Raw genomic sequence first — 14,480 nt, 5'->3', positions numbered from 1 at the left:
ATGTAATCTGGAAAATTATAAATCTGACAGAATGAAAGTCTGGAAATAACAAATCATTTGATATTTTAAGTGATGGTTGATGAACTTGGAGAAAGATGTAAAGATGTATATATCACTCTTGGCCCAACTCACTTAACATAATACAATAAACGTCGGATGTTTGAGAGCCACAATATTTAATGACATTTAAATTCTTAAATGTATTTACTCACAATGAACATTAAACATATTTTAATCCAGTGGACTCTCAGTTTATATCCAGTAAAAAATTAGCTTGAATTTTTTTTTAATTTTACCCTTTATACTAATTTTGATGCAAAAATAAGCTTAGCCAACATATTTCCATGAGCTGCACATTTTTTGTCATAGCTACATGTGGATCATGAACTGCTGTTTGGCTCTCCCTGCTATATATGATATTTTTATGTGTTAAATAATAGAATTTTAAGATGCAGCAAATATTTGCTCTTCCTCTGTACCATTGATCAACAACTACTTTACAGCGTAGGGTATGAGCCTCACAAAGTTAAATCGCTTTTCATTGGGAGAGATTAAGGGATATAATTAACTCTTCCATTGAAATCAATAGGAGTTGATAGACCATGCCTTGAGACTGAGTAGGTTACCAAGTGGTAGGAGTAAGCCAACTGTCATTGACAGTAATTTTTAAAATGTCGACACCTCCCAACATGGGATGAGTTTGATCCAGAGTTAAGCACTGTTAAGTCCCTTTGATTTCAGTGAAAGAGCTTTCATTTAGCTTGAAACCACTGAAATTAAAAAGATTTAAAAGAGTTTAATTTTGGCTGAGTCATGCTATCTGAAGCCATGATTCTTATTTTAATTATGGTTACTCAATAAACCACTTATTTTAATTATGCATATATTCATTTATATTCACCCTTATTTTATGTTGATAGGCTGTGTAAATGCAATTGTCTTATTCAGTTTGTTTTCAGATGAATCTCTGTTAATGTTACAAAACAAAGCAATAAGGGTGTTATAAAACCCTTTCCTTATTTAATATATCATCAGCCTACTCTACCATTCTCTCACAGATAGAAGACTGATTCATGCACTAAGTTTCTTCCCATGACTATCGTGATCAGTGATTAAAGGATACATGTGCAAATGTTGCATCAGCATTTATTATTAACTGTTATGTTTTTTTTAATGTTAAGATTGTTGGGATACCTGGACTTGGTTATATATAAAGTTAGCAGGACTTTTTGTCATTTGTGTCCTACTAGCAGAGAGCGATGGCCTTCATGCCAAATTTGTCTCAGAAGCACCTGGCAGATCTCTATTGGAAAAAGAATGCTGGATAGACCTTTTGGGACCAGTCCAACAAGGCTCTTCTGATGCAGGGTGACCAGATGTCTGGATTTTCACAGACATTGTCTGGGATTTCAGCCTTTTGTCTGAGAGTCTGGGAAATATGCTTCTGTGTCCTCCATTCGGGTTTTTTTTCCAATGTGAGTTGAGCCCCTCCCCGCATGCAGCCTTCTCCAATGAGCTCAGACTCCTGTTGTTAGCATCCCAGCTTAGGGTCCAATCATAACAATCTCCTGATAGTCATGTGACACAGCCTGGCGCAGGAGAGAAGGGCACGAAGCCGACTGAGCAAAACGTGCTTGAGTATCCTTCACTTTTCCCCTGTGAACTGAGTGGCACGCATGCCCATTGCAAGGTCATCGGAGGCTGTTGCTGAGGACCAGTGTTAGTTTGGGGGTGAGTGCAAGCTGTTTCCCAGCTTTGTAAAGATTTTTTCGTGCACAGGAGGGAAGAAGGCTTGATGCCTGTTTTGAGTGAGTGAGGGCGCAATCCTAACCCCTTATGTCAATGCTTTCCAGCACTGGCATAGTGGTGCCCATGGGACATGTGCTGCATCCTGCAGTTGGGTGTCACTCACGGAGGCCTCCTCAAAGTAAGGGAATGTTTGTTCCCTTATCTCAGAGCTGCATTGCCCTTATGTCAGTGCTGGAAAGCACTGACAGAAGGGGTTAGGATTGTGCCCTGAGTGAGTGAGTGAGTGAGTGAGTGAGTGAGTGAGTGAGTGAGTGAAAGAAAGAAAGAAAGAAAGAAAGAAAGAAAGAAAGAAAGGTCGTGTGGGAGGGTGCTCAGTAGGTCTCTGGTCCTAGCAGATAATCCCACTTCTCTCTCATATACATGGTATGATTTTAGCTTCTTGAAATGATGCAGATTAGGTGTTTGTACACATGACTCCAGCTTCTCCACATGATGTCTGAAAGAAGTTTTCAAAAAGGAGAGGGGGAGGGAAGATGGATCTGCACACATTTCTGGCTGGAACTAGATGAGAAGGATTTGCTGGACTGACCTGAAGGGGAATGTGGGAATGTAAATACCAAGGTGCCAGAGCTCACTTTTATATTGCTGTGTAACCTGCAAAGTGTACAGTAAGGGGCCTTGTGTTGCCCATCCTTTCAGCTCTCCAGGAGGAAGAGAATAAAGTGTCCGCACATTAGGAGGCCAAAGGGGCTTGTAAACGAGAATATCTTCCTCTGTTATCAATTTTGCAGGGCTTGTGTGACATAGAGATGTCATAATTTGGGAAAGTTGTCACTGCATTATTTTGAAGGTTTAGTTTGGTGGTGGTAGTTTCTTTTTTGGTTTTTTTATTGTGGTTGTTTTAAAAATTACTAATACGGTTTACTAATACAGTTTTCAATTTAATAATTAGTACAGGTGTGCCCACACATCTGTGGATCCTGTATCCATGGTTTCAGTTATCCGCCGGTATGGGATCCACCCCCACCCCCATGTAGCCATTACCTTTGTCTTTGAACAGGGATGGGAAAATCCAGTGGGGCTTGATTCGAGTTGAGTCTAGAGTCACTGCCTCCTGTGACTCGACTCAAAAAAGAATTATAACAGGGGCACTTTCTGAGTCACCCTTTAGTGACTCAAAAAGAGTTGAGTTGCCCCACCCTTTAAGAAGCCTAATGAGGAAAAAACGGGGCTGCAGCCAGGTTCTCTCTCTCTCTCTGTGTATGAGTTCACTTTAAAGATTCCCCTGCTGCCCCATCCCATCTATAAAGAGGGTTGAAAGGGACTGCAAGAAAGTGGGGACAGAAGCTGCAAGAGGGAGGAAGGTCACTTGCAGCAGTTGCTAGGCTTACCAGGACAACCCAATCCTTGGCAGCTCTATTCAGAAATAGTCCCACTGTAGCTGGTCATTCAATGAGGCTCCCTCCTCCCAAGTAACAACGGAGCTTACAGCAGCCATGCCATGCGGTTGGCAAGTGTGATCACTACAAACTGCCTCCCACCCCCTCCCTGGGCTTCTGCAGCCAATTATAAGTCAAGAAACTCATTGGGCTCCTCCTCCTGCCCTTCTTCAGCCAAAAATCCAATGATCATCGGTTCCTTCCTTCCTTCTTATCAGACACCCACTCCCGCCTCCCCCCTCCTGCCCTCTGCAAAAGTGAATATTAACCCTTCCGTGCCTTGTGGCTGGAACTTCCTGCTACTCACGTGGTTGGAATGCTGGCCCCATGAGGTTTTTCACGTGTGAAAGCAGTAAGCAAGCACACCCAGGCACAGGCAGACTTGAGTCTGCACATGTGGAGGCAAGTGCTGAGTCAGGGGGCCCCTGGCTCAAGTGTTTTTCAGAGTCTTGCACATGCATGACTCACGAGTCAATGAGTCACTCAAAAAAGCGAATTTTCACAACTTGAGACCAAGTCATTGACTCTAATTCCCATCCCTGTCTTCAAATCTCTGGACAGCTGCGCGGGGGGGGGGGGTGTTTCTTCCTTAAACCTGTTCCAGCAGAACAATAGCCTGCAAGTCCAGTCTTCTGCCTAAGTAGATTTAAGGAAGAAAACCCTCGTGCAACCATCTGGAGATTGAAAGAGAAAGGTAATGGCTGCGTGGGGCAGCACGGGGGGGGGGCTAAACTACAGAGAGGGGACTCCCTTACCTTTCTCTTTGCATCATGGCACTGGCAGCTTTGGTCTTCCTTCCTTTAACTTGCTTAATCAGAAGACTCCACATGCAAGCTATTGCCTGATTGCCTGCAAAGTCCAGTCTTCTGTTTAAGCAAGTTAAAGGAAGAAAGACCAAAATTGCCAGCGCCACGATACAAAAAGAAAGGTAAGGGGTGCACAGGGAGACCCTCGTCTGCAGTTTAGCCCCCACCACTCAGTCATTAGTTTTGTTTTTGTTTTTAATCCCCTGATGGTTGCACGGGGGTTTCCTTCCTTTAACTTAAACAGAAGACTCCATGTGCAGGCTGTTGCCTGCACTTCCTCTAGTGGCAGACTGATAGTCTGCAAGTCCAACCTTCTGTTTAAGTTAAAGGAAGAACACACCTGCACAGCTGTTGGGAAATTCAAAGGTAATGGCTGAGCTGGGGGGGAGCACAGGGGTCCCTATTTTTATAGCATCCCCCATATCTGCAGTTTCCATATCCGCAGGGGGATCCCGCAGATATGGGGGCATGCCTGTAATATAGTGTTTAAATTAAACATATAAAATCAATGTACAAGTGTTTTTAGCTTTCATTTTGTCATGTCCTACATTTTTCTTGGATGTCCTACATTTGGGGTGTCTTGTCCTTGTTTCTGGTTATGATGACATCTGGTCATGCTGCTCGGATGCTTTTTTCTTATACACTCATACAACACTTGCACATGTATCCAGTGTGATTGTATGGGCACAGTTAGCTGGTGCCTGGAATTATAATGTGTACATAAATCCAAGACAAAAAAAAAATGCATTCTCTAGTAGAGAAAGGGAGGCATTCCTGACTCTTCAGGAGTTGCCTCTCCCACCACTTGGAGGCAGGGCCAATCCAAAGCATTGTCTCCTCCTGCTGTAGAAGTCATACCACCCCCAGACTGGGCCTGCCTCTACTAGGGCAAGACACTAATCCTCTGAGCTCTGTAGCTGAGTGTTTTATCTTTATTTTCTTTCTCTCTCTTCACCCTTTTCTCTCCCTGCATCCTTAGTCAGGACTCAGGCCTCACACAGGCAAAGGTGGGCTCTCTCCGGCAGATTCTCTTCAGCAACTGCAACCTACAAGCTCCCCTGTGCTACTGCACAAGAGCAGGCTGTGGCCCACATGCTTAGGCTTGGCAGGGGCTCCTGATAGGTGAGACAGGCAGGCAGGAAGGCACCCAGCAGTAGTCTTGGTGCTCTTTCAGTGTGTTTTTTTTTTTTTCTGGGAAACATGGCAACCATTTCACCAGCACTTCCATGTACCCAGCCCTGCCAGTGCAACAGACCTGGAGGGCTCTGCTTTGCCACACTCAGATCACAACCGTGGTGGCAAAGTTGTAGGAGAGTCACAGAACTCCCTAACCCACCTTGCCCTTCTTGGTCGGCTTGGTACGGTCTGGCAAGCCTGCACATTCGGCACTCTTACTCACAGGGACCTTGCCCGATGTACCCCAGCTGCAGTCTTCTCTTACCCTATGCCAGTGGTTCCCAAATTTTTTGACTGGCATCTTCCTTGATGTACTGGGCCATTGGCCTTAGCTCCCCCTTAGGCCTATAATTGTATACATAGTATAGGGCAGCGGGTTTTTTTTACCGTGGCTCCCCTGGCTGGTTTCCACAGCTCCCCAGGGAGCTATGGCTCACAGTTTTGGAACCACTGCTCTATGCCTCCATGGACTGGGTGGAGTTGGGTAGAGTGCAATGTCCCCTGTCTTGTGCTGTGCCCGCACTGTGCCAACTGCATGAGACAGAAGGAGAAGAAGAGAGAGGGAGAACATGGCAAGCCCAGGAATATGAATGACCCAGGTCAAAGTGACCAACCCAGCCTCTCCACTGCTTGGTTCCAGCAGCCTCAGTTTTTGTGAGGTGGAACGCTGTCCTCCCTCATGAGCAGTGCTGATCCAAGGCCATGACAAAAGCCGTGAAGGGTGCCTTGTATGGAAGAGGAAAGTGTTAAAAAAAAAAGAAAGCTATGCCACTGCCAGGAGAGTCTGGGGGCAGGATGTCTTCTACAGCAGGAGGAGACAACACTTTGGATTGACCCTGCCTCCTAGTGGTGGGGCATCTCCTGAAGGGTCAGGAATGCTCCACTTTCTCTCCCCAGAACAGGTAAGTAATTCCCATTTTCTCCTTCAAGTATTCAACAAGCATTGTCTGTTGAAAATCTTGTTGAGAACAGTTGGAGTTATGTTTGGTCATATCCTTAGCAAGCTGTCTTTTTGATTGATTTTTGAAACCTATGAAATAAGTCATACCCATCAGAAGTAATTAACCAGTACATTAAGAGAACCATGTTAAAGGTTATGTGATGCGTTTAAGAGTTTATTTTATGTCTTTGCACATTCATAAAGCACTCAAGACATGCATATGTGATAACATAAATGAACACTTAGTCATGTCTAATTGCTTACATTCAAATGTCACCCATTTAGAAGAAACCTCTTGGCTTTATTTCTACATTTATGCTCACTAAATGCTTCATATTTAATGGCCCAGTATTTAAGTAGCAACAAGAGTCCATTATCCTGTGACATGCCCTGCACCTTTGAGATCTTCTTTTGTTTTTTTAGACATGAACATTCATTTATCAAACTATTACATGACAAAATTATTGACAATCCTCTACATAAAGCAAAAATACATCCCTTCAGATACAGTATAGAAAATGTCACATAAGAAAAGGTGTAACCTTTTAATGGTTCTAGCAATGGTAACTATAATTTTCTGTCTTCCTTTACATTGTCCCTGACATTTATCAGAAGATAACAAATAAATCCCAGTACCAATAGTAAATGTAGTGGTAGGGGTGAGAATAGTCAGGTTATGATATCCACAGCGGTTCAACAGATTACCAGTTTTCTGAAAACTGCCCTCCTTCACCACAATGCAGTGGGCTGATTCCTGCAATATGCCAAACTGCCTCACTCGTTATGTGATAAAGAGTGTGAGGATGCATGTCCCACCACCTCCTGGCATGTCATTCCGCTTTGCATAACTGTTATGCATAACCTTGCATAACTGCAGGTTTTCTGGATCACAATTTACACACTGTGTTCAGTGCCTAAATTTTGTGTGTGAGCCGTTCAAGTGGTCTACTTCCATGTGATTATATGAAGTGGAACTGTGTGTCGGGAGCAGGAGTTGCGCACTCACTCTCCTCTTTGCATGGTGGACAACTAGTGATTGGACAGTATCATTTGAACCACCCCATTCTTCCTTGAGTGTGTAAAGGTTTTAATAGAAAACACTGCTGACTTCTTTAGATCCTCAAGGAAGAATATTTGTTTCCCGTTTTCAGAAAATTTGTAATCCCTTTAGTCACTGTGGTTGTCAGAAACTTCATGTTCCCTTCATGTTCAATGCAACCTCAGTATGTTTGCTGGTGACACTGGGAGTTATTTCTGTCTCCTGATAACATATGTCATTGTATAGCCAAGTTGGATGAAAGACAACCAGTGATGTCTGGTGGCCCATCATGTGATATAGAGCATTGGATTGAGAAGGCTTGGATTCTAATCCAAGAAGCTCCCTGATTATGTTGTATAGTTGTGAGAATAGAGTGTGTTGGGGGAATCCATATATTATACCCTGATCTTCTTGGAGGAAGAGCAAGTTATAAATGTAATAAATAAAATTTTGATAGTGGTACAAATAGAATTGTACATTGGCAGGAATACATTACAAAAGATTCAGTGAAATTACATAGGCTTAAACCAGAGATTTACAAAGTGTGCATTCCCAAAGTTCTCAAAGACACCTTAGGGCAGGGGTGCTCACACTTTTTTGGCTCGAGAGCTACTTTGAAACCCAGCAAGGCCCGGAGATCTACCAGAGTTTTTTTTACAATGTTCGCGCCATCATAACATATAACATTTATGTGTACAATGTATGTTGGTGTACCTTGAGCCCCACTGAGTATAACAGGACTTACTCCTGAGTAGACATGCCTAGGATTAGGCTGTGAGGCTGCAATCCTAGCCACACTTACCTGGGAGTAAGCCCCATTGAGTACAATGGGGCTTACTCCCGGCGTTTCCTCCCAGAGGCACCTGAAGGGGGGGGTCGGCACTCCGCGATCTACTCATTTTGCCTCGCGATCTACTGGTAGATCGCGATCCACCTATTGAGCACCCCTGCCTTAGGGTGTTGCGACACACTTACAAAGGGGCCATGGGATTTCCCCAGTGGCACCTCCTACCTGTTCTCCTGAGCGCCACCATCTTGGATCTCACAAAGTCTTGTGAGATTTGGGCATTTCCATCCTGGATCTCATGAGATCTTGTGGGATTTGGGTGCTTCCATATTGGATCTCATGAGTTTTCATGAGATGCAAGATGGCAGTTCACAGCTGAGTCAGGAAGAAAAGGCTGCAGGGACATCATGACCCAGATAATTTTGGGGACCACTGGCTTAAACCCATGTGTCAGTTCCATAACATTTTGTAGAAGTGTAGGCAAGCTTTAGTGTCATTCATATGAGAGTGTGATTTGGGGGTGGTGGTCTTGTCTTTGTACCAAAGACAATATGTCTTTGAAGAAGTCAGGCAGAGAAGACAATAAAATATGATACAGTGGGATAAATATGGGCTATTTCTCTTACTTAAAACTGAAAAGACTATTTCAAGTAAGCAATTGTACATGATGTGGTGATCTCTTATGCTATTATCTAAGCATGCTGCTGAGTCTTAGATGATCTTGAAAATGCATTGATAGTGACAAACCGATTTTCCTGTGTCCAGCATCCATATTCACATTTATGAAAAACCATTCATTAGTTATCAATAAAGAGTATTGGGAGATATCCCATTTTCCAGACACTAGCTAGGGGTGGTGTTGGGAAAGAAATAGACTAATACATACATTAAAGCAAAGTTAAAACAGTACATACTTGACTTAATGACAAAAGTAACTAGTAAATTCCAATTGATTCCCCTGTAGGTAACAGACGGCATGTGCCACAAAAGCCTCGTAGGGGCAATACGCGTGGTCCACCCCATTTAGTGATTCCCCCACCCCCACCATACCCTCCTCCTGACAGAGATACTATGGACCCAACTGTATTGTACAGTGGAGCAGATGTTACAGACTCAACCAAGCTGGTACTTAAACGTATGTTTGAACAATTGTATATTTCTCTTCTGTGGCAGCAAATGGGGGCTTTTTCCAGACTTTCCTCTGTTCTCTTTCCAGTCATACATGCTTTCCTTTCTAACTTGTCTCCTTTTTGAAATATTCACTGCATTATATTAACCTGGCTAATTAATATGGGGATTAAATGATGTGGTGTCTTTACTGATTGAATCATCTGTAACTTTTCAAAGAACACTAAATTATGATGCATCATGCATTCGCATGCTGAAAGGGTGAGGTTCATTATTTTGTCTTTGTTTCATTTAACTTGATTGTATTTCTCTCCCTTTCAATGAATTTTGCAGTCTACCTGTCATAAAGATACTCCTCTGAGATATGGTACTTAACAGCACACATTCAATCTAGTGTTTTCAGAATGCTGAAAGACTGTGCCTTTTTCAAAGCCATCTCAATTATTATGCCTGTACAACAGTATTTATCGGAACCAGTACTGTACAGTTTTAATCGCATTTTCATCATTTTAAAATAGAATATGTATGTCTATATGTATGTACAGGATCATTGGAATTATATCTGTACCTACACCTATAAAGTATGTGCAGGAAAAGATTAAAACCAATATTTATGGCTTAAAAAGGATTTAAGGGTAGGACAGTAACTTCTGATTTGGACAAATGTATGTTTATTTGAGCATTATATTGTTATAACACCCATGATCCATGCTTGGAAAGAATGCAGGATTTCAGTCACAGTGTCTGTGAAATACCTCATTCAAATAGTCATGGTACAACTCTGATCTGTGTTACTGTGTCTCTTGTATGTGATGGAATGAGATAGAGGAACTTGAACTTTTTGTTGGGTTGCATTTTTTTTCCTGATGATTAATATCCCCAAAGTCCCTTTGTCTTGCCCTCTCATCCGAAAGCAATTCTGCTTCCCATACCCCCCCACAGAAATTTTGTCCCAACACCATTTGCAGCAGCAACTTTTTCAGAGAAAAAAGGCAATGTTTTCTGTGCTTTTAAACATGTGTAACGTGCATACATGGGGGAAGCTAGTTTGGGTGCTGGGGTTTGCCTGTTTGGGTGCTGAGGTTCTGCATGGGGTGCCCAATAGTAAAGCTCAGTTGTTTGGTGGGAAAGGAAGCAAGAGATAAGGGTGAAAGGTGCAACACACAAACTGTATTGTGGGAATAATTTAACAATAATAGTGAACAGACATCAAAATAAAGCTGTGTAATGTTTCTTACAGCCCATTCCTAAACTTCTCTAGCGCCCAGGGCTGCAGCGGCACCGAAATGACGACCACTGCATCCAATAGGCAGGGAAGCAGCGCCATGTCTCCTCAGGGTAAGGAAGTTTACGCTTCCATGCTCTGTGTAGCAGCCAGGTGGCCCCAATGGATCTCCTAGGATCTGAGCCCACTATTGAGCAAATGCAGAATCAAGGAGACCCGTGTTGGGTTTCCCAGCCCAGGAGGAGATCCGGATATGGCGGCAGAGCCTGCTGCCTGCTCCTGCCCTCTCCCTGCTCTCCCCCACCCAGTTCTGCTGCCTCCTCGCCCTTCCCCCCCATCCTGGAACACTCTGCTGCCAACTGGAGGTATAACTTACTGCTGGAAGCCCTCATCATTTGCCCTTCAGTACCGCAGCCTCACACTGACTGCTGCTGGGATGGTGGCAGGGGGTACGCCTGTAACTCTGGCATGAAAGTGTCTTACAGCAGTTTTTGCAACAGTTAGACCAGCGGTGCCAGTGGAGCGCTGGCTATAGGCAAGATAGGATCAGGCCCTTAGGCACTCATTTATAGCTAGGGCCTAAGTGTTCCATTTATAGAGTGGAAAAAGACAGGGAAGGAGCATATAGTGGTACAAGCATGGAGGGAGAACAGAAGAGGAGAATGGTCATCGGTAAATTGGGGGTTCTAAGATATAGAGCAGGGGTCTCTAAACTTTTTGGCCGAAGGGCCACATCAAATAACTGGCACAGTGCCGAGGGCTGAAAAAAAAAATTAAATATAAAATTTAAATAAATAAGAACATAAGAACAGCCCCACTGGATCAGGCCATAGGCCCATCTAGTCCAGCTTCCTGTATCTCACAGCGGCCCACCAAATGCCCCAGGGAGCACACCAGATAACAAGAGACCTCATCCTGGTGCCCTCCCTTGCATCTGGCATTCTGACATAACCCATTTCTAAAATCAGGAGGTTGCACATACGCATCATGGCTTGTACCCCATAATGGATTTTTCCTCCAGAAACTTGTCCAATCCCCTTTTAAAGGCGTCTAGGCTAGACACCATCACCACATCCTGTAGCAAGGAGTTCCACAGACCGACCACACGCTGAGTAAAGAAATATTTTCTTTTGTCTGTCCTAACCCGCCCAACACTCAATTTTAGTGGATGTCCCCCGTTAGGGAATGGAGCTTAGATGAATACATTAGAGATGGAGCTTAGATGAATGAATAAGTGAATGAGCTCAAATGTCCAGGACTTGTCCAAATACGAACACAGCCCCAAAAATAAAGCACACACTTAAATGGACCCCCATTCCCCCACCCCCTCAAGCACAACTCTGGTTGTGTTTGGTCAACTGGGCCAGAGGGTCTCAGGGGATCAGAGGCTGGCTGCAGGCTGGATAGAGGCTTGCCACGGGCCGCATCTAGCCTCCGGGGCGGGGTTTGGAGACCCCTGGTATAAAGGAAAGAAAAAGGAGAGAGAAAAGGTTCCTGTAGTTCAGGCCATGGAAAACAGCTGTGACTGGAAAGCAGTTTTCTATAACCTGAATCAAGAGCTACAGGAGGAGCCTTTCAGTGGGCTATGAAATCACTTCACTTTTTTGCAGTGGTGGAGCTAGTCTCTCTCACCAGATAAACATTCCTAACTGGCACCACAGCTTCTGGTAAGCGGTTGATCTTGGGCTTCTTGGTAGTTTGGGTAACTGGAGTGACATGGGATTTATCTGTAAAGGAAGTTCAAGATTAATCTCGGGTCTCCACTACAATAGTTCAAATCATACTCACCTATGACCCTAAACATGGATCAGTGGGGTGGGGCACACCCATTCATGCACATTTGCAGCCTGGGTAATGTGTGATTCATCTAGAAAAAGAAGAAAAGGGAGGTTGTGGGTTCTTTGTGGATATTTCCTGACCTTCTGGAGTTGGCATAAGAAATTCTGACATGTCTGTGGTTCCCCATAGTGATGAGTTAAGTATTCAAGCCTGCACATCTCAAGAGTTTTGCCTTGTTATGCAGACAACAGAGAAGTGGTGTGTGTGTGGAAATAATCCCCTAGTGCAGTGGTGCTCACACATTTAGCATCGGGGCCCACTTTTTAGAAAAAGAATCTTGTTGGGACCCACCAGAAATGATGTCATGACTGGATGTGACATCATTGAGCAGGGAAATTTTTAACAATCCTAGGCTGCAATCCTAACTACACTTACCCAGGAGTAAGTCCTATTTACTATCATTGTTAAAAGCATATACATAGTAGTCTGTTAAAGTACAGGTCTGTAACATTTCCTCAAATGCAGTCACATGCTATGGTAGCATCAAGTCTAATATATTAAAAATAAAATATTGAAATGAATGGGAACCCACCTGAAATTGACTCGCGACCCACCTAGTGGGTCCCAACCCACAGTTTGAGAAACACTACCTAATGGTAGTGGTGGATCTATTGCTGCAAACTACAAACTTTCATGTACAGTTAAATGGCATCATGTGCTCTGAACATCAGAGCATGCTCTGAACATCAGAGCATGAAAAGGCATGGTGATTGAGCTTGGGATAACTTTGCTAAAAGTTCTGCTCATCTGTAGAAATTATAGGTTGATAGTTGGACATGTTACTCTCTTTCTCTCAACTCCTTGTTGGTAAAGTGGGAATAATAATGCCCTTACATTGTAGAGAAGTCATGAGGACAAGCAAATTGGTTTGTGTGTATAACTCATACAAGAGGCAATATAGAACTGTGTGCAGTAGAGTGAGGGAACACATGTTCTAAGTGCTCCTGGTTCTGCATCTTCAGGGGAAATCATACTATATTGTAATAACAGAGTATCATGTTACTACAGTGTTTTAACCAAGAAGGAGCCATGTCCATTTTCAAATAGGAAAATTTCTTCCTGGCTCACGTGAGGTACCCATTAAACAGCACTTAAATGCTTAGGCAATTCAGAGGAGATTGCTCTGAATATGTTATGTCAATGTTGTTATATGACAAATAGCCTCTTCAACTTTAGTTTCATTTTTAATCATATATCACTTTTTCATGCCTCCTCATTCTTCTGCTATGTGTCTTGTTAGAAAACTGTTTCATTATACGCTGAAAATCTCATTGCAAAGGAAGCGCATTTCCACTGAATTATATTTGGAATTGGCAATGAGTGCTTGCTCTCATCTTATGTCAGATATAGTTACGAACAGTATCCCTTTAGTGAAATTTCGGTTCTTTTGTAATGATGGTAAGATCCTCCTCTGCAGACACTCAACATTGCAGCGTACTTGTTGATTTGTTCTTTTGACTTATTTCTTTCTCTTAAATTATTTGTGCCTTTAACATTTAGGCTGCTAAGTGTGTAGATGTGCGTATTGCATGCAGTTTTAACACTATGTATCAGTGGGTTAATTTTTCCCTTCAAATATACTAATCTGGTTTTCTCTATCCTGTTATGCAGAGTTTGGTTGAATTGTCATTGGTATAGGTCTTAAACAGTAACGTTTTGCATGCACAGTTTGCAGAGGTTCTATTAACAGCTTCCTATTAGTATATTTATTTGTTTGTGTGTCCTGTTCAATGGGACTTGCATCCTGGTGAAAGCATTTAAGATGCAGTCTAAATGTTACATTGAATAGTGAATAGTCTTTGTACTTGTAGATTAAAATACAATATACCTTCTGGAAACATTTTGCAACAAGGCCTGATAAGACATTATTCGGCTGCTGGTATTCTGTCCAGGATGAGACTCAGTTCTGAGGCCCACTCTTGCTATCACCCAATCAATAACCTTTGATAGAAGGTCACATTAAGTCTTTCTCTCTGCTGTGTCCATTTATTACATGCAAGAGGTTTTTCTTGCAAGGGAGCATTCAAAACTGCTCTTGCTATATGTGAAATGAAAGTGCTCCCTGGAATACAACCATTGCTTCCCTAAGGGTGCAGTCCTAGCCCCTTATGTCAGTGCTTTCCAGCACTGACATAAGGGCAATGCAGCTCTGAGGTAAGGGAACAAACATTCCCATACTTTGAGGAGGCCTCCGTGAGTGACACCCAACTGCAGGATGCAGCACATGTCCCATGGGCACCACTATGCCAGTGCTGGAAAGCACTGACATAAGGGGTTAGGATTGTGCCCTGAGGCTGCAATCCTAAACACACTTTCCTGAGAGTAAGCCCCATTGAACAAAATAGGACTTAC

The 14,480-nt window shown here is 43.2% G+C and overlaps 1 protein-coding gene across 5 annotated transcripts in view; it reads left to right on the top strand.

Annotated features, from left to right (window-relative positions):
• The window catches only part of COBL (cordon-bleu WH2 repeat protein), a 163,572-nt gene that overhangs the window by 109,647 nt on the left and 39,445 nt on the right, over positions 1-14,480 (top strand). For 4 of the 5 annotated variants that reach the window (XM_066627784.1, XM_066627783.1, XM_066627782.1 and 1 more), the window contains one exon: positions 8,901-9,071. The exons of the other annotated variant lie outside the window; for it this stretch is intronic. In XM_066627784.1, coding sequence (XP_066483881.1) covers positions 8,901-9,071 — 171 coding nt within the window. The remainder of the gene's footprint in view (positions 1-8,900; positions 9,072-14,480) is intronic. 5 annotated transcript variants of the gene reach the window in all.

Source organism: Tiliqua scincoides, chromosome 5, assembly GCF_035046505.1.
Source record: "Tiliqua scincoides isolate rTilSci1 chromosome 5, rTilSci1.hap2, whole genome shotgun sequence".
NCBI classification, from domain to species: Eukaryota; Metazoa; Chordata; class Lepidosauria; order Squamata; family Scincidae; genus Tiliqua; species Tiliqua scincoides.
The sequence above is the reverse complement of the archived record's forward strand: the minus strand, read 5'-3'. Positions and strand labels throughout refer to the sequence as shown.